Below are 20,031 nucleotides of genomic sequence, written 5' to 3' on the forward strand. Positions count from 1 at the left end.
GAAGGTGAAACCAAGCGACAATACATTCCCTTTTTTCTTATTTCTGCGGGTAAGCTTGAATGCATGAAAAGGATGGTATGATGCTAGAGAGAGAAATATAGACGACAGGAGAGTAGCCAGGAATTGAACACTGTAGAATTATCAGCAATCCAAACCTCGCCTCTCACATGATTGCATAATATGAAGCAATTGGCTGTGAGGAATCGGAGTGTGCTCTTTTAGGATAGGAATGATGTGAGTGGTTGATAACTCGTAATTGGACCAGTGTGCATTTCATATAACTACGTATTGCCATTGTGTCATCCTCTGCGGTTCATGTTCTTCCTCCGCTGACAGCTGGACTGAAGTTGAGATAACCTTTTCAATTCTCATTGATAACATCCCAGCTAACCAACTTAAATTGCCTAGTTAACTACATAGTTTGAACTAAGCCGGGAAGGCTGTGTGTGATGGGCAGGAACCCCTGGTCCCTGTTCCAAAGTTACCTAACCTAATCTGAATAACTAGGAAGCTTCAGGGGCCGTGATATAGCAATAGCTGCCCTGTCCTGCGTGCAGACTGGGGAACATATATATATATATCTAACGAATGTACGGAGTACATACATTAGGTTTACCCACATGTAGTTGTATATATAGCACATATACTAGAAGTAGGGTTTATGGTACTAATTTCCAGGTATTACGCACTGAAGGTCGATACAGAAAAACATCGTGGCATTATCCTAGATTAAGCAATTACCTCATCTTATTACACAGTAGAACATACATAGCAACTTGTCACTAACCCAGTTTCGGTCTTTTAGAGGGGAGAATGCAACACAAGTCATTTGTAGGGAGACTTGATTAAAGAAAAGAAAATGGCAGCTATACCAGTAATGTTCATAAGGAAAACCAGCACAACTTCCATGCCTTATTCAAATCTCTTCATAAGTTCTTCTCCGCATAATCCGACGTTTTAAAGGCGTGGCTGGGAAATCAAGGCCTCGGTGGCTTTCTCGATGCGAGCACCCAAGTCCTTATTCACGCGGCTGAACATGCCATAAGTTCGCTTACGGACAGTCTCCTGAGCATTGCAAAGGTGCACAGAGACATTGTGGACGAAGTTGTCCTGCTGCCCAGGTTGGCGGCCGAGGACATTCCAGAGTCCGTTTGCTTGCACATAGTCTTCATCGGTGACTGGAATCTGTTTTGCAAGGACTGCTCCGGCCCACTTTTCATGTTCTTGACTTGCCTTGACTGCATTGAACTGCAAGCGACGGAAGGAGGACGGATAGTTCGGGTTTGCACCGTAGTTTCCATTGACGACCATAGCACCATCGCGTTGGTAAGGACTGAAGGCCCGCAGTGGACAGTTGACGGGGATCTGGGAGTAGTTGGTGCCCAGACGGTGTCAGTGGGTATCAGGGTAGGAGAATAGTCTGGATTGCAGAACCGGATCGGCGGATGGCTCGACACCGGGAACCATGTGAGACGGAGAGAAAGCAGCCTGCTCGATCTCGGCAAAATAGTTTTCGGGGTTCTTGTTGAGGGTGAGGCGTCCGAAGCGTCGAAGAGGGACTTCACTCTGGGGCCAAACCTTGGTCAGGTCGAAAACGCTCCATCGGAACTTCTCGGCCTGCTCAGGACTCAACACTTGGACGTAGCAAGTCCAAGATGGATATTCACCCCTCTCAATAGCCTTGAAGAGATCTTCAGTGTGCCAGTCGGGGTTTTCAGCTGACATTTTGTGTGCCTCCTCGTTGTTAAAGGTTTTGTTGCCCTGATCGGTCTTGCAGTGAATCTGAACGTAGTTGAAGGTGCCATCGGGCTTAATCCACTTGTATGTGTGGCCAGAGTACCCGTTCATATGGCGGTATGAATAAGGAGTGCCTCTGTCGCTGAACAAATGCATAACTTGGTGGATAGCCTCCTGATGGGTCGACAGGTAGTCCCAGAACATGGTTGCATCCTTCAGATTGGTCTGCGGGTTTCTCTTCTGGGTATGAATGAAGATCGGGAACTTCGAGGGGTCACGCAGGAAAAAAATAGGCGTATTATTAAACACCCAGTCCCAATTGCCCTCTTCGGTGTAAAACTTCACGGCAAATCCACGAGGGTCGCGGGCACTGTCGGCGGATCCCTTCTCTCCGCCAACGGTGGAGAAGCGAGTTACAAGCTTAGTCTTCTTCCCCACGCCCTTCAACATATCGATAGTGGTCTGTCCAGTCCACACGTTAGAAGGCCCATCATTCGTTTCTGGTCAGGCAACTGCACTCACAATGTCACTAATATCATCGGTAACTTCGAATTCGCCATAAGCTCCAGCTCCTTTGGCATGGACTACACGCTCTGGAATCCGCTCGCGATCAAAGTGTGCCAGAAGATCGATCAGGTGGAAATCCTGGAGCAGGAGGGGTCCGTTTTCGCCGATCCTCTGGGAAGACTCCGGATCCATAACCTGAGCGGAAGACATCAGTACACTGATGGATAGGGAGAAGCATTGACCTGTATTTAAAAGGAACTCACCGGGCAACCCTGCGAGGTGGTATATACGGGAACCTCATTGTAACGGTAGGTGGCTGTGTGAAGAGCAATATGAGCATCAATGGCAGAAGAGGGTACAAATTGAATCTACATACAATGGTTGGCCTTGTCGTCTGCACCCATGGTGGCGGCTCTGATGGGAGATCTAGCTCACAAAGGACCGGGGAAGGAAGGGGATAATATATATGTATGTATGTATATAATAATACGCAAAAAAAAAAGGGATGATATGCTGCTGCCAAAGGGGCCCGATAGATCAAATTTGCCTCGAGGAGAGAATGAGAAGTCAAGCAAAGAGAAACCAGGCGCTGGAGGAAGGCGGGCTCTTTATAGGTTTCGATATTTCCATCAGAGGCGAAGGTTTGGCTTGATGTTATTTTTATGCAGGGAGGAACGGATGGTCGGGGGGAAGGCCAACCACAGGTGGGGCCAGAGTGCGGGGAAAGGCAGATAATACTTTTCCTTTTTTTTTCCTTTCTTTTCCTTTTTTGGGAACAATGGAGAGCCGAAAGCGCACTCCGACCTCCGGAGGCTTGGGGGCTCGAGCGAAAGTTACCTGGCGCCTTATGGCAGCACACTGCACAATCTGTGTTGTCTGCCCACGAGAACATTACTCCAAGGGTTGATGCGCGCCATTTACACCCTTTCCAGCATGGGTAGGAGGTATGGAGTACTCCGTACTCCGTACATACGTGTCGCTTCCATGCGGTGGAGCATCAGCAAATTACCCGCGGCAGTGAAAACTTCGAGCGGAGAACGGCAGCACACGGCGCGTTATCGATTATCCCATACTGTGCGGAGAAGCTCTTTATAAAAAGGGGCAGCCAGACCTACCACACAGTGCCTCATGGCCAGGGCAAGTTATTCTTTTTTTTTTTTCATTTTTGTTGTGTTTGGGGACGCCAATGTCGCCGAGTTAACGGCGAGCTCGTTGCGCCCGTCCGGCGTCATGTCAGTGCACGAAATCGCCAAGGGCTTGAGAGTTCGGAAAGGTGCTACCGAGAGAAGTAACTCGATCCCCATCCCCGTCTTGGAGGTTGGAGGTTGCTCGCCCCTTGCCTTCACCCTCTGCCCAGGCGGGCCAATCAAGTGAGAGGGAATTGTCAGGCCCCGCAAGTCCCGCGTCGCGCACACGCCACTGGCAGAACCGCGGGACTTCATTGGGGGCCGGAAGCTGATGGACTGGCGTGCGATCTTCCGTCCCACGGCGCGCGCATCCTGTCACCGCCTTTAGGCGTGAGACTTGCCTCAGACTCTCCATAGACACGGTTCGTGTGTTGAATTGGTTTTTGGGTTTTGACCTTGCCCGATCGGCCCGATTTTGGGGACCCCTATGCCTATCTTTGGAGGGATGACATCACTTATCCCCTTTTTAAGCGTTGGTTGTATCGAAGGTGACCTCGAAGATATGGACTGGGCGCCTGAGACACGTTTGAGCGAGACAGGAGTCACGCGTCAGCATTTCTCAACGTCGCCTGATTCGTCAATCGGCTTTCAGATTTGACTTTCCTTTTCGCGCTTTCGGTCCTGGCTCAACTCAAAACATCCAAGCGCAGAATTCACTCTCAGTCGAAGTACTGCGGATGGTGTACGGGACATTCCGCTTCGGACGCGCCTACAGAATGGAGGGCCGTTCACTGACTCGGCTTCGCGACTTCTCTGTACCTCACAATGTGCTCTGGAACTACTCCGTACCCTGTAACTAGTTGAATGCACCTTCAACAGGCGCCGATTAACTGCTAGCTAGGTAGTGAGCTCTACCTCAGCAAAGCGTCACAATCAACACAGAGTATCTCCAAATGTTCTTGTCCACGCCACCCTTATTAATTCAAAAATTCACAAAGGTCCGGAGCTTGGAGTACGGCGGCCGGGAGAACTCTGTTCAAACCATAGTTACCCAAGAAAGAGAAGCGTCTAGTGGGAATTGTTTCATTTGAGCCGCAAGTTGGGGTTGACCGTTGAGAGGACTCTCAACGGTCAACAAGACCCTCTACGGAGTGCGCACCATTGCAGAAAGGACATCACCATCCACCCACAAGGTATCTCGTTTGCGGACCTTCCACGCCGAATATCTTTATAGTGCCGATTAGCTATATGACTAAATTACCCGATGGCATTGAGAGCCCTCTCTTGGCCACCGTCAGCGGACGCAAAATAAAACTTTGGAAATTTGAAATTTGATCACACTTCGTAGAGCAAAGCTTCTGCGTTTGACATAAAACAAACACTCAATATTTGGGCTTGCCGAACGGGGTACGGAGTCGGTGCTGCGTACGGGGAATCGCGATTAATAATTCAGAGCTCGAATCCTTCTTCCAAGAAAGAGATTACTTGGGTGCTTGGAGCTGACTGGCTAATCAATGATGGCCACAAATTCTAGATCAGTCTGGATCATCATCTCTTACATGAAAAATGAATGAACTTGTTGTTCCAGCTTTCTCCCCTGAGGGCCATATGCTGGGTGCTCACCCTGCATTGCAGGCCGTCACTAATTATAGTGCATACATACCCCGTACGGAGTACGGAGTATGGAGTACACGGTGAGTATCCTCGCCACCTCAAAGCTTTGAAACCGGAAACTTTGTTGCCTGGTCAGCCCATTCTAGAATCGACCAATGTCGCACTCTCAGTTTCGCTTCATCAAGTGAGATTTCAAATCATCGTTCTGGAAGCCAGCGCGATTTGACTTAGAGTTCTACGGGTCAAGCCTAAAAGTCCCAAGGCCCAAATTATTCCTACAACTGCTCCGGACGGAGTAATCCATCAGCACTTCCCTCCTTTGGATCAGAAGAAATGAAGATAGAACTCAAGGCAATATCTCGGATAAAAAATTTATTCCACGGAACAGAAATACCCGGTCGGATAAATTGCTCTTGCCTCCCGGTCGCCGCACAATACCGGCTCTTAACTGATGGGCTTTCGTTGGAGACGGCATCTAGGCTTGCCGACATTCGAAGCGATCAATTTGGACCGTGAATGCTTTGCTGCTTTAAACCCAAGCTTCCTATATCTAGCATCAAAAATCCCTCCGTATGTGTACTCGCTGAGGCGCAAGGTCGGATATATAAAGACGAATATAGTGAATGTGTCATGGCCAGTATTAAAGAAAACGCGCCTTCACAAATGCAGGAAACTATGCGGTGGAAAAACCGACAGGAGCTATGCGTAATAGTTCCTTAGTGATGAGCAATGCAGAAGCAAGGTAACCTGGTCTCATGAATTTTCTGACTGAACAGTTTGCTGTAGGCCCGTCAGCCGTAACCCGAAACAGGAAATAGCGAATATACTTACCACCAACCAATCCATACCTTCGTCAATGCCTTTACCATCAATAGCAGAACAAGCAACTATACTCCAATTCCTGTCTCTCAGTTCACCCAACTTCAACGCCTCTGAAATTTCTCCAGCGCCCTTGGCACCTGGTTGATCCTGCTTGTTTGCAAAAACCAAAAGGGCCGCGTCACGGAGTTCCTCTTCATTTAACATTGCTGCTAGCTCATCTGACGCTGTGCCTAGTCGCTCAATATCTGTCGAGTCAATGACGAATATAACGGCGGCTGTATTGGCGTAGTAGCATCGCCAGTAGGGGCGTATCGACGTTTGTCCTCCGAGATCCTATATGAGACGCAAGTTAGCCTTGGATTACCTCAATATTCCAGCCTCAAGCTTTGATGGAATTGCCTAAATGGCGGAGATCACATACCCAAACGTTGAGATTGAGATTCTTATATGTGACAGATTCGACATTGAATCCGATTGTAGGTATCGTGGTTACAACCTCGCCAATCTAAAATAATTCATAGCTTCTGTCAATACTTTACGGCTGCCTGTTGCTCAGCTTCAAAATGCAGTCTTGTGAATCTACCTTGAGGCGATAGAGAAGTGTCGTCTTCCCAGCGTTGTCCTAATTTCTTTGTAAACACCCTTTTCTCTCGGCTTCTCGGGGAAGAGTGCATGTATCGTACAAGTCCCAGAATCAAGATACGTATTTCTTTCTTCGCCCACCATCCAAAGGACAAGAGTCTGGAGAGCGATCCACCCATCGTTGGACGTTGTGCAGCGAGAACTATAGGAAGGCCGGCGGGCTCGCACCGAAAATGACAGGTGTTTATTAGACAGTCCAACGAAACGTTGAGAATTCTTCTATTAGTCCACGCCGTTAGCTTTCCAGGTTAGAAAATCGCAACGCTGCGCAGGCTACTATGCATCGGGTTTTTGGGGCAGAGGACGGTTTAGGGGTACATTCAACACGCCGGTCGGTGACGGCAGGATATCCCTAAGGTGTGGATGAAAGTCGGAGCCCTAAAGGAAAGCGTCAAAAGTGTTGCCAGATTGTAATAGCAGGAGTGATATGAGAGTGAAGGTTGGCCTGGAGCTAGTTTGTATAGTTTTCTGTCTTTTTTGGAAGATGCCGAATGATACTTTGCAGGAAGCTGGACCAAAGCTTCTTGCTGGATGCCGCACCAATCAAGATGGTTCTACCGACCTTTGTCTCGACGTTGTTTGCCAATGGGACCTCGTTCACTTTCAAGCCCATTCACTCTACATCTCCTTGAACTTTCCGTGCTACAGTAGTGATTCTGGATTTTATTCTCATTTTGCATAGCATTGCAAGAGTCTCACTGTTTATCTCCTACGTCGATTTTCACCTCCATTCCTCCATCCGGTATCGCGCCGGCGTTCGCGGAGGAGTTCTCGAAGATCCGGCTGTTCATCATGGTGGGAAAAAAGTCGGGGAAGGCCATCCTGAAGGAGGAAGGTTAGATTATAGCCTACCCTGGATCAATAACGTTGGAACTGACTCCTTATTCCGCAGGCCTGGAGCGGACTGATAATAATATGGAGCTTACGAGCTGGCCGCAGGTCGTCGCCATCAACCAGAAGAATTACTATACGTGAGACTTACCCGGAATGGCAGCAGTATGATTGCTGTGGACTCTCTAAGTAAAAGCTGCGGCTAAAACATAATGATGCTGATTCTCCTCTCCTATTTTAGGGAATACCTGAAACGAGACGACCAGATCCTCGCTTATCGTCTACAAAATGAAGCGGCGAGAGATCGGATGGCAAAAAATGCTAAAGATCGGGATAGAGCCCTCGCGATCAAAAATGAAGTACCACTTCCTGAGCCAGAAACCGAAGCCGACGGGGATACCACGATGGTCGATGCGAGCGGAGAGAAGGTGCAGGAAGTAGCAGGATCCAAGACGATCGTGATCCATGTTGGGAGCCAGAATTTGCGAATCGGTCTCGCAAGTGACGCCTTGCCAAAAACCGTCCCAATGGCTATAGCGCGAAAAGCAGAGGAGAACGAAGCGGAGCAAGATGGTGGAGAGCCCAAGCCAAAGAGGTTGAAGTTAGATGATGGTCTACCTATGGAACCTGAAAAAATGTTCGGACCTGAGGTAAGGGTAGCCAGAAGCTGCGGACTTATTGATTAGCTTTGTTGACATATGCTCGTACAGTTTGCTTCGAAGTACACAACGATGTGCGCGGAATTGAAGGCGCATATGCGCGCCAACAAGAGGAGAACACTTCCAAACTCAAAAGAGATGGTTGTCAACTACAACCGAAGAACGCCTCCAGAAACGATCTCGGAGCACAATGACCCTATGAGGATTGAATGGACTACAGTTGGGCCAAATGATGCACCTGAATATATTGTCGGAGAGGCCGCCTTGAGAATTCCAGACTATTCCCAGCCTAGATATAAACTCTTCTGGCCAATTCAGAGTGGATGGTGTAATGAGAGAGATTACGATGACAAAAATATGTTGTTCTTGGATATTTCTCTTATCATGGAAGACGCTATTAAAACTCAGCTAGGTCTCACGCGCAAGAAAGATTGGGCCCAATATTCATGCGTTTTCGTTATACCGGATCTTTACGAGAAGGCGTACGTCACGCAAATCCTTGACATGTTAATGCGTGAATTTGGCTTTGGTCGAGTTTGTTTTGTGCAAGAAAGTCTCGCGGGCACGTTTGGTGCCGGCTATACGGCTGCTTGTGTGGTTGATATCGGAGCACAAAAGACTTCCATCTGCTGCGTGGAAGAAGGAATGTGTATCGAAAATTCCCGTGTTAATCTCAAGTATGGCGGAGCAGACGTCACTGACACATTTATCAAAATGATGCTTTTCGACCATTTTCCATATGACGAGATCAACTTGAACCGACGATACGACTTCTTGCTGGCCGAGGAGCTCAAAAGAAATGTCTGTACATTGAATGAAACGAATGTTTCCGTTCAAGTATTTGACTTCCATCTCCGAGCTTCAGGGCAGGACACGCGGAAGTACACGTTCAAGGCTTATGATGAAGTTATACTAGCACCAATGGGGTGGTTCCAGCCCGAAATCTTTGATCTCTCCAATAAGTTAAAAGGAAGGCGAAAACTTATTGCCCGAACATACGACCTCTATGATGGACAGCCGAATGATCCCGTGTCCGCAGCTCAGACAGCAATCCTCACAGCCATTGCTCCACCTCTTCCAACTACTAACGGCGACCTCTCACTGAATGGGAGCTCAAACGCGCCCGCAGATGTCCAATCTACACCAGCTAGGTTTCAACATAGCAACCCTCTAAACCGCCTCCAGGATCTTGAAGCGACCCCACGCTCATCGGCGGCAGCTTCGCCAGCTCCAGAAGTCGCTGCAACTCCTCAGGGGGGCACGTCGACACCTATCCCTACGGGGCAAAGTACAGCTGAGGTGAACCCCACCCGACGGCCAACCGTCGATGAAAGGGACGATATTTTACCTATTTTCCCTCTTGATGATGCCATTTTCACCTCGATTACTCATGCGTCGCGCCTTGACAACCGACGGTTTACTGACTTCCTGGGAGGAATATTGGTTATCGGGGGTGGAAGCCTTATCTCGGGATTCCATTCATTCCTGGAGGAACGGTTGCAAGCCAAGCATCCGGAGCATTCCAACTCCGTCCTTGTTGGAGCTCCCCCGCGAGAACTTGATCCCCAGGTCGTTGCATGGAAAGGGGCCAGCGTTTTCGGAAAACTTAACGCCACGAATGACAGCTGGATTGGCAGCCTGGAATATGATCGCCTTGGCAGTCGAGTAATGACTTATAAGTGCATGTGGAACTGGTGATAGGTCTGTAATATTGATCTGCTTTAACTAGATTATTATTGTTAAGAATGTCATGCTCAAAGCTTCTGGACACCAGTCCTTGCACGCCGGGAGCCGTCTACTGTCACCAGTGGGACAAGGAACAATTTATTTCCGGCACCGCTCTCTCGTGAATTGCGTTAAACTCCTTTTGGGATAGTCACTATAAGCGGTATAACGAGGCAAAATATCTGGGATCAACGGCCAGCGACCAACAGTAAAGCTCGACGACAAACTGCGATCGGCCGGTAATCGCTTCGTCCTCCGTCCCCATTAGATTTTCGACCTCCTTGCCTAGAGCCTGGTTGAACGAAGCTACATAATTTTTGACTTTTATTTTTATCTTCGGCGGTAGCTCTCGGCACCTTTCTCTGCGAATTACTTCGTCCTTGGTCCTCCCCTCGGCCGCAAGAGCTTGAACTTCAATTGCGCTCGTCGCCTTGTGCTCTTCACATTACAAGTCGGCTTGCGCGACCGCACAATGTCAAAGTCAAAGAACAGCGGCCCCGGGGGCTATCATCAAGAATATATCACTTCACTTCGCTATCGCAATGATCTTCCCGTCCCTGATATGCCTCCTAAATTCCTGGAGGTCCCGCATGAGGGTCTAGAGCACTTCCTCAGTCCCGGGTTTGTAGCGAATATGGTGCGTCGCGAGGAGCTAAATATTGATGTTGATGCAGAAGGAGGAATGCCTATTGACCTGGTCGGAATTCCGGGTCTACACTTGGGTGATGAAAGTGGTAAGATACTGCTTTGGCCGCCTCCTTATACCTTTTACATCAATTTTAACGTATTCCTCTCAACTAGCTATCATGGCTCCGGAGAACCCCCCTCTCCTTGACCCAGCTGATCTGCCTCTACTTATGACCCCTGACCAATTGAGGAACCCAGCCCCAAGGAATGCGAATGTGAGCTTTCTTCGCAGAACTCAATATATCGCCACAGCAGGATCTGGACGGAGTGTGGATTCGAGGATTGCGCCGGGAGGATCCAAGCACAAAGTGCAGAAACCGAAACCATCGCGAGACGACCCGTCGCACATCAAAAAGTATATTATTAAAGGATTTGACATCGCATATCCAAAGAGTAAGCATACAGGAGAGGATACAGAATCACAGATTAGAGGCTTGCCTGCCACTAAGGCGGAGCTCGATGCCTGGGCAAATCCCGTGCATCCAGATAATCCAAACTTAAAGCCAGTGGGGCTCTTCCCTATTATTCCAGATCTTGACGGCTTTCCGGACCCTGGTGGCTTCTTACAATTTAAATTCGATAAAGCCCCGGTTCAAGCTTCCGCAGGGAAGCGTGATGACCGTATGGATGTTGCAATCCTGCTCCCATCAGCCCCAGAAGAAAGAGTTTGTCAAGAACATGCTTCAAAAACGGCCCTCCACAAAGCCAACCCGAGTCTTTACCCCGACCCTGGACCGATTCCTTGGGATTATGATCTTTTCCTGGCTGAAAAAGAGGGCTCAGTGAAGAAAATAAAGAATAGTCTGAGCCTCTCAAACCCCAACAGAGATGATGCTGATAACTACACCCACGAGGGACCCGACGGAACCAAATACCACCGATACGACCGTCTTCGCACTTACGCGACTAGTACACAGGTCCTAAACACCGACCAAAAGTACAAAGATATCGGCCTTGTCCTCTTTGATCCAGCACAGGCAAACCAAGACACTCGTCTTACTCAGAAAGCAGCATACTACTACCCAATCTTGGGCAAGACTCGCTTGAAGCCCGAACGTTCCCGCACGATTGCCCAGGCTGGCTTGGCCCCTACTCGCGCAAAAGCAAAGGAAGAGCAAGTGCATCAAATCCAGGTTTCGGTTCGTGACCCGAACCCAGATGAAACGTACAAGAGAGCCACCCATCGGGCGCAAGTGGATTCGAAGTTTGCAAAGAATATGCCTTCTCCGCCAGACTCCGCTGAGGAGGTGATCAAAGACGATATTGATGCAGAAGGGGATGAGGTTCACTCGCCGTAATCGGTCGTTAAATTCTCTTTTTTGTCTGTGAAATGACAGCATTGATCTCCTTCCAAGAGGTTTTCTTTCACTAACTTTTCTCCATCGAATTCCGCTGAAGCATTTGATCTGGGGAGGCATTTTCATGTGGCCTTTTTCGTACTTATCTAGATAATTGGCGTTATTTCCTTTCATTTTTCAGCAGGAAGTCGTACCGAAATGCGTGTACTATTAGTGAAGTCGATTCTCACTGGATTTAGGGATGGGTCTGATTTAAAGGAGAATCAAATATTTATTCCGATGTTTATCTGCTAGTGAGCAGTCCTTTTCCTGCCCATATTTAAGCAGGCTAAAGTAGAAAGGGACGCTAGCTCTATTGAAACCGTGATAAGTTTCCACGATTCCCCGATTTTGCCAACCTTTCCTTGACTAGATATTCTCACTAAAGTTGCTATTATCCTGAGAGGACCCGTCACGAGCCCTATCATTTGTGCCAGAAGAGACTTCCTAACTAGTCATCTGCGTCGTCTCCGAACGGCCGGCGGGATTCTGCCCATGGATGGTATCACCAAAGGTGATCGGGCGACCAGCGGTAGCCTCATTTAAGAGGGATCCCAAGCGGGCCTCCCGTCTCTGTAGCCTCTCCGCCCTATCTCTTTCGAGCCTGACGACCTCCACGACGCGCCTGACAACCCTAGAAATGCACAAAACAAATATAGCCCCTAACACAACCGTCTTAGAGATGTACTCTCTATCCATAAAACTGGGATTAACAAAGCCTCGGCCCTGGTTCATACAATGCTGAGCTCGTGAATGGTGTTGTTGTCCTTCCTGGGCAGCTGAGGGTGGAGAAGAAGATTGGTAGGTATAAGTAAAGGAAAAAGCAAAGGGTAGAATAGAAAACGAAATGCTAGAAGGACCGGGGAAAGAGTCGCTCCCTTTAGTGGCAAATTTGTAGATCAAAAGCAGCAAGACAGGGACGAAGAGAGTGCCAAGAACTACTTGCAGAGTCGCTACAAGGGATGAAGATACGGGGCGAAAAGCGGAAAGGAAGAGATCGGCCCGGGGAATAGTGTAAGGAGACTTTAAGGCCCTGGATGGTGGCATTTGTTAGCCAAAATCATTCAGCCCAAATCAAGTGCGGTGGCAATGCTTCCAAAGCCTTCGAGACGGGACAGGAACATATCCTTACCATTCTCCAGATTCGAGCTTTTTGATCCACCTGGTAATAATCTTGAGTCTGTCTCTCGCAGTAGTAACTGGAAGAAGGCTATATCGATCATCCTCAGGTCTCGGGAGAACGTTGGCAAACCAGTAAGAAAAAGTTCGCAAATCCGGCGGAGGTGGTCCATATAACTTGTAAATTCGATCATCAAGCCAGGTTGCTTTGCTTGCCCGGCATTTAGCAACATACGTTAATCCAATTTGGAATAATCGATGGGTGGAGAGACGGTCAATTTCGTCTTTGGGGTCATGCTCCACGGGCACTGGCAGCCCAGTCTCGGATGCCTCATAGGCTTCTTCTTGTGCGATCGACACGTCTTCAACGCGTTCTACCTTTCCCACGGCATAGCCATCAACGACGGTGCTTTCCAGCACCTTGAATCGATACTTACCCGTAGAGCGTATGATACATCTTCCATCCGGAAGTGGGCTAAACCGATCTATTTCAACCACTGTCCCATATTCCATAAACGGTGCTTCATCTGCGATATCTTCTTGCGTTGATGCCGTACTCTTTGGCGCCACTATGCCAAACCTGCGATTTCCACTCTCCATAACACGGCGAATCATCAGTCGGTACCGAGGCTCGAACACATAGAGGAAAGTTCGTGTAGATGGGTAAGCAAGGGTGCAGATAAACAGCGGCACATTTGTCTCATCAAGTTCTCCGTTTCCGTCTACCTTCAATGCTTCTTTCCGTTCTGCTAACTGCTCAGGGAAGAAAGATGAGATTAGCCCGTCAAGACGCAAGTTCACTGGGCTTGAATGTAAATAGCCAGATAGCTTCCTGCGACAAACAGGGCACAGGTCTGAATGGTTCAGTATTCGCGCCAGGCACAGGCGACAGAAGCTATGACCGCATGGAGTCGTACACGGGTCAACCATGAGGGCCAAGCATATGTGACAGTCCAGCTCATTTTTAATAGATCGCTGCACGTCCCGGAAAACCTCCAACTCGAACTGGTCCAGCGACGAGACGGGTTCAACCTGGGAGACATACGTGATATTTGCATCATATGGTAATTGGCCCTGCCCTGCGAGTCTGTACATTGCAGCAAACGTGCTCCCGTTGGCAGAGGACAGCGGCAGGGCTTGATCGTCAAGTTTCAGCCCCAGACTTGTAGGGTCAACGGTTTCGAATGTAAATGCCGTATCATGGCTTGAAACGGTGTTGCTTAAGAACAGTTTATTCATTCGTCCCGCAATGTTCTCGATGACTTTGTCTAGGGCCACAACAAGACCGCAATCAGCCAACGAATGCTCTGCCCTACATTCCATTGGGTTTGTCTCCAGGCCACCAGTTTTCTTGAGTGTACAGTAAAAGCCTTGCTCTCGCTCTTTGTCAATGGGATAAGTGATATGCTTCCTGGTATGAGAGGGAGGTAAACATCCTTGACAGACGGTCTCCTGGCAAGGTAGCCTCACGGGGGATTTCAACAAGCGGGAGCACAGCCTGCATTGGATCAGGCGAATAATTTCTCGAAGCTCATTGACCGAGGGTGTCGTATTATCCAAATTCATATTGCTTGCCATGCTTTCCGCCAACAAATGAGAAAGGATCTGGGGAATCTCCTGAAACCTGGAAATGAGAAAGAACGGAGCCACAGCATATGTCAGCAAAATGCTGATAGAAACAGGTGCTTAACCAGTGCGAGACTGGACATCAGGGACGCGTGGTGACATGTTGATTGTTTCCAACCGGCGCTGACGTTAGCAAACATTTCAATTCATCTGTTGAGCTGCGAGATGTGTGCCTGATCACGTGCAGAGAGACAGAAGACAGCGCGGAGCACATCAGCGCATCACCATATTGTAGTTAGTAGTTCGATAGTATGGAGTAACTAATCAGGGGTAGCTTTGCCCTGTTTGTAGGTAATTTCCTGGCTGTCATGCTAAGGTACCATCTACTTTTTCAAGGATGCTCACTAGGGAGGCTTGTAGAGAAGTAACTACATATTAATAGTGCAGTTCGTTTGTGAAAATCTTAAAGTACTGGGTTGGTGAACAATATCGTCCTCAGCGGATGTTGGTTAGTTAAATTGCGTATACGCGTTCATGGATGGCAGCATGACCGGCTTAGAATCAAGAACAAGCCGCTATTTTTGAGTGACTATGATGTCGCCTTGGGAACCTGCGAATGTCGGCCGGGCTGATCCGCCCGTTGGTCCAATGCCTTGAGCTGCGATCTGATGGATGCATCACGTGTTGAGAATTCACGCCTGGGTGAGGTCGCATCCCATCGCAGCCAGATCTTCCCTCCAGTTCAACAAGAGTATCAGCTTCATTCACCTCTCACTCCATTCGCTAGCACATTAATCTGTTGAGGATCTCTTCCATTTTGACTCTTACTTCAGATAACTGCGATCTCAACAACTACCATCTTTTATTCACAATCCCCCACCAGCATCCTCTCTTCCCCTCATTATATCATTGACTAGCAGCCTTGTCTCTCGATTTCGGGCCGAAGCATCCACCCAAACCCTGCCGGTTCTTGGTAGCTCCAATGCGACACCACAGTGCCTCCGCCAGATAACCGCGAGACCGGGGTTTCTGGATGGAGACCCATGGCTGCAACGTACAATCGTACTTCCTCCGCTACGCCGACTCAGAACCGGACCTTGGGCGACAGGCGGCCTTCCTCTAGCGTGGGGGATGGCTCTACAGATGGGAGCTGGCATGACGATGTATCCGGATCTCAGCGAAATGCCTACCCGCGGTCTGTCGGGAGTACCACCAGTGCTCCACAGGTTTCCCTCGCTCCCTCCAGCATCCGACCCGGGAGCTTCAGTTCGGAATTAAGAGTCCCAAGCGTATCGAGAAGTGCGACTCCAAAACCGGATTCCGTGTATAACTACCGAAGCAACGGCGCAGCCGACGATGGAGAGCCTGCCACCTCAGAACAACGACAAGCCATCATTCGCGGAAAGCTGGAGAAAGAGCTCAAAATCAGGAATGGGACGGAGAACATGCTGGAGGCGCTCTTGGCAAAGAATCTGAAGCAGACAAAAGAACAAAGACTACGGGTCGAATCTGAGCTGAGTTCATCAAATCGCAAAATTGCACAGCTTCAACACGAGCTCGAGGAGGAACTACAGAGAGCGCACACTCCCGACCCCTTGACTTTCAACCGCCCATCGAGCCTATTCGGCGTGCCAGTAGGCCGATCCCCTTCGCGAGCTACTCAGACCACTGGCGATACCTTCGACGACGACGAGGAGGATGATGTCAGTGAGACCGAGTCGCCCACGTTCGTCCTTGCTGAGACTCTTCAAGAGCTGGAGGTTGAGGGAATGTCACCAGGATATTACGTTGAAAGGGCAAATAACCTTGTGGAACTTTTCAAGCGCCATCCGACTTTGAAGTATGATTTGAAATGGTCTGTTTTTGGCCTGCGGGTTCAGGTGATGTTGTTGAGCGATAGTCGCCAAGTCGTGGCAGCTGGTTACAGACTAACACGCTACGCAATTGCTGATCGACACTCCATCCAGATAATCAGATCGTTTAATACAGATGCGCTGGCAATCTGTTCGCTGGTCAAGGAGTCAAAGGCCAGCATGGAGCGCGAGCAGGCGCTGAAATTCATTCGTGCCTTCCTAGATGTTAAGGATGGGGTTTATGAAATATCACGGGCTGTCGTCCGCACGCTGGTATCTCTTGCAGAGCATAGGGACGATCGCCTGAGGAGTATATGCATTATGACCTTGGCTGAGATACTAGTAAAAGATCCTGGGCTACTCGCTTCTGCCGGTGGAATTGGGGTGTTAAACGATGCATTGTGCGATGGTAGCTTTGCTGCATCCGATACTTTGGCCGCAAGCTTCATCCACGCACTGGATTCTCCCAGCACTAGGCAGTACCTTAGATCAGGATCGGAACTGGATGGGGTCTTTGCTACCTTTACTGAGCCCATGTCTGAAGCTGAAAGAAACACCAGACTTAATGCCTCTGCGAAGGCAATTTCCACTATGTTGAAGACTTGGCCAGGACTCCTGACGCTGGCTCAGAATAAATTCATGCCTCTGAGATCTCTGATGGACTCCTTGGAATGCCCAGAAGCTTCGGTACGACACGTAATTCTTGAACTTCTCTTCGACGCTTTACGGATCAAACCTCCTTCATGGTCTTCATCTTTCCTTGCTGGTCGGCGATTAACCACATACGGCAGAGCTGGGGTTGCGAGTGTAAGGGGCTCCGAGCAGGACTTCAAATTTCACACATTCTATGAGCCGGAAGATGGCGTATTTGACCTCACTGCGCATTTTGCATCCTTAGTCCTTGCAATGTTGATCGAAGCTGGCTTGATCAAGGTAACCTCCCCGTCACAGAATAAATGCACAAATTTTGCCGTTTGAAAGCGCTAACTCTGTTTTGCCCTAGTCCCTAGCTGTCTTGGTTGAAGATGAGCAGGACATAGGCCTTAAACGGAAAGGCATATTGCTCCTAGCAGAGGTGCTAAAGCGTGCTTACCGTTCCCTACCGCAATCGGTATGCGCGCATCTCCAGGTCCTCCCTGACAATGTACCTTCACGAATGGCGAACGATATCTATGTTCATCGTGTATCCGCCTCGACTATTTATCAAATGGAGAGCATCAATCGTACAATGACACGATCAACCTGGATGTCATCTGGGCCTGGGAAATACAACCCAGAAGCGGATATATCGGCTTCCTTTCTCAACGCAGAACAAGGGAAGCCGAAACTAAGCCCAACCATGGATGAAGCTCAGTTCCGAACAGCCATTATGAGCACACATGTACTGAACTCTGTGAATTTTATGAAGTGGAAATGGGATTTGATTCACAACATCATTGAAGGCCCGCTGACCAACCCAAAACGTCTTGACGAAGCTATTAAGGGATCCAAATTCATGAAACGCCTTGTAGGCTTTTATCGTCCCTTCAAGTATAGATTCTCAATGATCCGCAACACCAAGCCAAATCAGCGCTACGTTAGGACCGGCTGTGCCTTAATGCGAACATTGATCCAGACTCCTGAAGGGTCGAAGTATCTCGCAGAGAATAAATTATTAAGGCAAATCGCGGAATGCCTAGCTCAAGTGGATCGAACGAGCGGCCTGACTTCCTCTTCACCTGTTTTCTCTCGGAATCAGATGATGGATACCCTAAGCTGGGGTTATTTTGCAATGTTGGGCACTTTAAGCAGCGATCCGAATGGGCTCCATATGATGGAAAGATGGCATATGCTCAATATGTTCTATCACATAGTTGAGTTGAACGATCGGAGTGACCTCGTACAAGCAATACTTGCCAATATGGATTTCACACTAGACAGCCAGCTTCGGTTAATGCTACTCAAAGCCTTGACAATTGGCACGAAAGACATTCGCATCTTCGCAACGCGGGTTTTGCGCAAGTATGTTGTGGGTGGCGTGGAGCTTACGCCGGCTGTGGAATGGATTATTATGCTTCTTATCTCCCAACTCTACGATCCTGATGTTGCCGTATGTCAAATCGCGATGAAAGTTCTTGAAGAGGCTTGTAACCAGAGAGATCTGCTCGAGTATGTGGTCCAATGTCGCCCATCTCTTGACCATCTCGGCGAAATTGGGGCATCTTTATTGCTTCGATTCCTTTCATCTTCTGTCGGGTACCATTACTTAGATGGCCTCGACTTTGTCCATCAAGAGATGGATGACTGGTTTCTTGGCAGAAATGACGCATATGTTGGCTTGGTTGAAGCATCACTATGTCGAGCGTATCTTGATCAGCCCCGTCGGAACAGCTCAGTCATTGAGGATCTCGTGGATATGCACGATACGGGCAGGGCGCCACCACACTTTTATAGAGAACTGGCTCGCACTAAAGAAGGTTGCAGACTGTTGGCTGATTCTGGTCAGTTTGACGAGTTCGTGGTTACAATTCAAGACTACGATTTACAGGAAGAAGACCCCGAGGTGCTGCAGAGGGTCAAGGGGGCATTGTGGGCTGTTGGACACCTTGGGTCGATGGAACTTAGTGCCCAATTCTTCGAAGGAAGCCCTGTTTTTCAACTAATCATCAAGATTGCGGAGCATGCAGCTGTGCTGACTATGAGGGGTACAGCTTTCTTTGTGCTGGGCCTTATCTCGACTAGCAGACATGGGCTTGAAATGCTCATTGAAGCTGGATGGGATGCTCCAGTGGACTACAAGGGTCAGTCTCTGGGTTCATGTATGCCTATCAATCTGGAAAGGATGTATAAGGTGCGTTATTCCGACGTTGATGGACTCCGAAAACGTTGAGTAATGGGTTATTAATTGATGTCAGATTTCCTTTGGCCCCGTTGGATCCAATTCCAGGTTGCACGGGACAGCAAACCAGAGATACAAATCCGCTGTGACCGATTCGGATCCGATTAACCAAAAAATCTTGAATCTTCTCGTGGATATGGGAAATACGGTCCTTTCAAAGCGGGCGGCTGCCGACCTACAGAGGTGAGACGAAGTTATTGATAAACACATCCTCATTTTTAAAACTTTTCCTAATTGAGTTCAAAATAGCATCAAAACAAAACATCCAGATCACTTTCGGCAAACACAGCTTTTTCGAAACACCTTAGTTATCCTTGAAAGCCATCATTTTCGACTCCCCGCCCGCCGTTTTGCGCTAGACCTCTTCGATAAGAGCGTGATGGGGCGAATTGTTCTAGAAGATGATTTAGAACTCGATTCGGACAGTCTCGCATCGGACTAGACTTCTTCACTGCCATTTTGCCATATTCGTCTTTACGTATGTATTTTATTTGAGGGTTCACGTCATTGTTGCATGCACGTCTTTTTTGTAACGATGATTTTCAGGTCGTCAGATCAGATTTCTTCTGGTTGCTTGTATCGATTGTACCTTAGCCCTGGCGGTTTGGCGTTTGGTGGCTTTTCGCGGGGATTGTGGCCTTGGAGTGATCAAGGGATGGAATGGTGTGATGTATGAAGCCTACGGAAACGATAACGTTATTTATGCATGCCTTCTCCGGGATGAGGGATGGGCTCCTTCAAGGATTTTGAGGAGTCGATCAGAGGGATATCTTTCATGGCTCCTGAATACTTCCCGCTGTGTCACTGGACAGATTTGATGCGCTATAGACCAAATCTTTGTCAACTGATGAATGTAGTTAACACCATCCTTCCATTGGAAGGCTCTTGAGTAAAGAATCATGAGTTGCGCCACCGTTTCAGTGTCGT

The 20,031-nt window shown here is 48.6% G+C and overlaps 8 protein-coding genes across 8 annotated transcripts; 3 read left to right on the forward strand and 5 right to left on the reverse strand.

Annotated features, from left to right (window-relative positions):
* Window positions 1–957: 957 nt before the first annotated feature.
* Window positions 958–1,311, reverse strand: CTA1_1 (peroxisomal catalase A; the record flags this gene model as incomplete). Its single annotated transcript, XM_066124241.1, has 1 exon — window positions 958–1,311. One exon carries the CDS (start codon window positions 1,309–1,311, stop codon window positions 958–960), a length of 354 nt encoding a protein of 117 aa, XP_065980320.1.
* An 81-nt stretch (window positions 1,312–1,392) lies between these two features.
* Window positions 1,393–2,648, reverse strand: CTA1_2 (peroxisomal catalase A; the record flags this gene model as incomplete). Its single annotated transcript, XM_003071809.2, has 4 exons — window positions 1,393–2,199; window positions 2,260–2,439; window positions 2,508–2,560; window positions 2,621–2,648. 4 exons carry the CDS (start codon window positions 2,646–2,648, stop codon window positions 1,393–1,395), a joined length of 1,068 nt encoding a protein of 355 aa, XP_003071855.2.
* An 829-nt stretch (window positions 2,649–3,477) lies between these two features.
* On the reverse strand, window positions 3,478–3,786 carry D8B26_003712 (uncharacterized protein; the record flags this gene model as incomplete). The annotated part of the gene is made up of 1 exon (XM_066124242.1): window positions 3,478–3,786. The coding sequence occupies one exon, from the start codon at window positions 3,784–3,786 to the stop codon at window positions 3,478–3,480; it is 309 nt and encodes a 102-aa protein (XP_065980321.1).
* A 1,557-nt stretch (window positions 3,787–5,343) lies between these two features.
* On the reverse strand, window positions 5,344–6,920 carry ARL1 (Arf GTPase arl1). The gene is made up of 5 exons (XM_066124243.1): window positions 6,491–6,920; window positions 6,391–6,429; window positions 6,229–6,312; window positions 5,817–6,140; window positions 5,344–5,765 (listed from the first exon to the last, which is right to left on the reverse strand). The coding sequence occupies exons 1-5, from the start codon at window positions 6,566–6,568 to the stop codon at window positions 5,739–5,741; spliced, it is 552 nt and encodes a 183-aa protein (XP_065980322.1). The 5' UTR covers window positions 6,569–6,920; the 3' UTR covers window positions 5,344–5,738.
* Window positions 6,921–7,099: 179 nt separating this feature from the next.
* Window positions 7,100–9,708, forward strand: ARP8 (actin-like protein arp8). Its single transcript, XM_003071807.2, has 4 exons — window positions 7,100–7,284; window positions 7,342–7,420; window positions 7,522–7,930; window positions 7,991–9,708. The coding sequence occupies exons 1-4, from the start codon at window positions 7,242–7,244 to the stop codon at window positions 9,635–9,637; spliced, it is 2,178 nt and encodes a 725-aa protein (XP_003071853.1). The 5' UTR covers window positions 7,100–7,241; the 3' UTR covers window positions 9,638–9,708.
* A 219-nt stretch (window positions 9,709–9,927) lies between these two features.
* D8B26_003715 (uncharacterized protein) lies at window positions 9,928–11,649 on the forward strand (the record flags this gene model as incomplete). Its single annotated transcript, XM_003071806.2, has 2 exons — window positions 9,928–10,398; window positions 10,466–11,649. The coding sequence occupies exons 1-2, from the start codon at window positions 10,137–10,139 to the stop codon at window positions 11,647–11,649; spliced, it is 1,446 nt and encodes a 481-aa protein (XP_003071852.2). The 5' UTR covers window positions 9,928–10,136.
* Window positions 11,650–11,971: 322 nt separating this feature from the next.
* Window positions 11,972–14,385, reverse strand: D8B26_003716 (uncharacterized protein; the record flags this gene model as incomplete). Its single annotated transcript, XM_003071805.2, has 2 exons — window positions 11,972–12,721; window positions 12,821–14,385. 2 exons carry the CDS (start codon window positions 14,383–14,385, stop codon window positions 12,136–12,138), a joined length of 2,151 nt encoding a protein of 716 aa, XP_003071851.1. The 3' UTR covers window positions 11,972–12,135.
* A 1,031-nt stretch (window positions 14,386–15,416) lies between these two features.
* On the forward strand, window positions 15,417–20,017 carry D8B26_003717 (uncharacterized protein; the record flags this gene model as incomplete). Its single annotated transcript, XM_003071804.2, has 4 exons — window positions 15,417–17,159; window positions 17,230–19,056; window positions 19,121–19,287; window positions 19,354–20,017. The coding sequence occupies 4 exons, from the start codon at window positions 15,417–15,419 to the stop codon at window positions 19,544–19,546; spliced, it is 3,930 nt and encodes a 1,309-aa protein (XP_003071850.1). The 3' UTR covers window positions 19,547–20,017.
* Between the last annotated feature and the right edge of the window lie 14 nt (window positions 20,018–20,031).

The sequence above is a fragment of the Coccidioides posadasii genome, chromosome 2, assembly GCF_018416015.2.
Source record: "Coccidioides posadasii str. Silveira chromosome 2, complete sequence".
Taxonomy (NCBI): domain Eukaryota; kingdom Fungi; phylum Ascomycota; class Eurotiomycetes; order Onygenales; family Onygenaceae; genus Coccidioides; species Coccidioides posadasii.

Excerpts from the sequence above, each read along its gene's own strand:
- ARL1 (XM_066124243.1), bottom strand. The coding sequence starts at position 6,568 with ATGGGTGGATCGCTCTCCAGACTCTTGTCCTTTGGATGGTGGGCGAAG. Across the intron at positions 6,313-6,390 it reads CACTTCTCTATCGCCTCAAG|ATTGGCGAGGTTGTAACCAC; the intron begins GTAGATTCACAA and ends GAATTATTTTAG. Across the intron at positions 5,766-5,816 it reads AAGGTATGGATTGGTTGGTG|CAAACTGTTCAGTCAGAAAA; the intron begins GTAAGTATATTC and ends ACGGGCCTACAG.
- ARP8 (XM_003071807.2), top strand. The coding sequence starts at position 7,242 with ATGGTGGGAAAAAAGTCGGGGAAGGCCATCCTGAAGGAGGAAG. Across the intron at positions 7,285-7,341 it reads GGCCATCCTGAAGGAGGAAG|GCCTGGAGCGGACTGATAAT; the intron begins GTTAGATTATAG and ends CTTATTCCGCAG. Across the intron at positions 7,931-7,990 it reads AAAAAATGTTCGGACCTGAG|TTTGCTTCGAAGTACACAAC; the intron begins GTAAGGGTAGCC and ends ATGCTCGTACAG.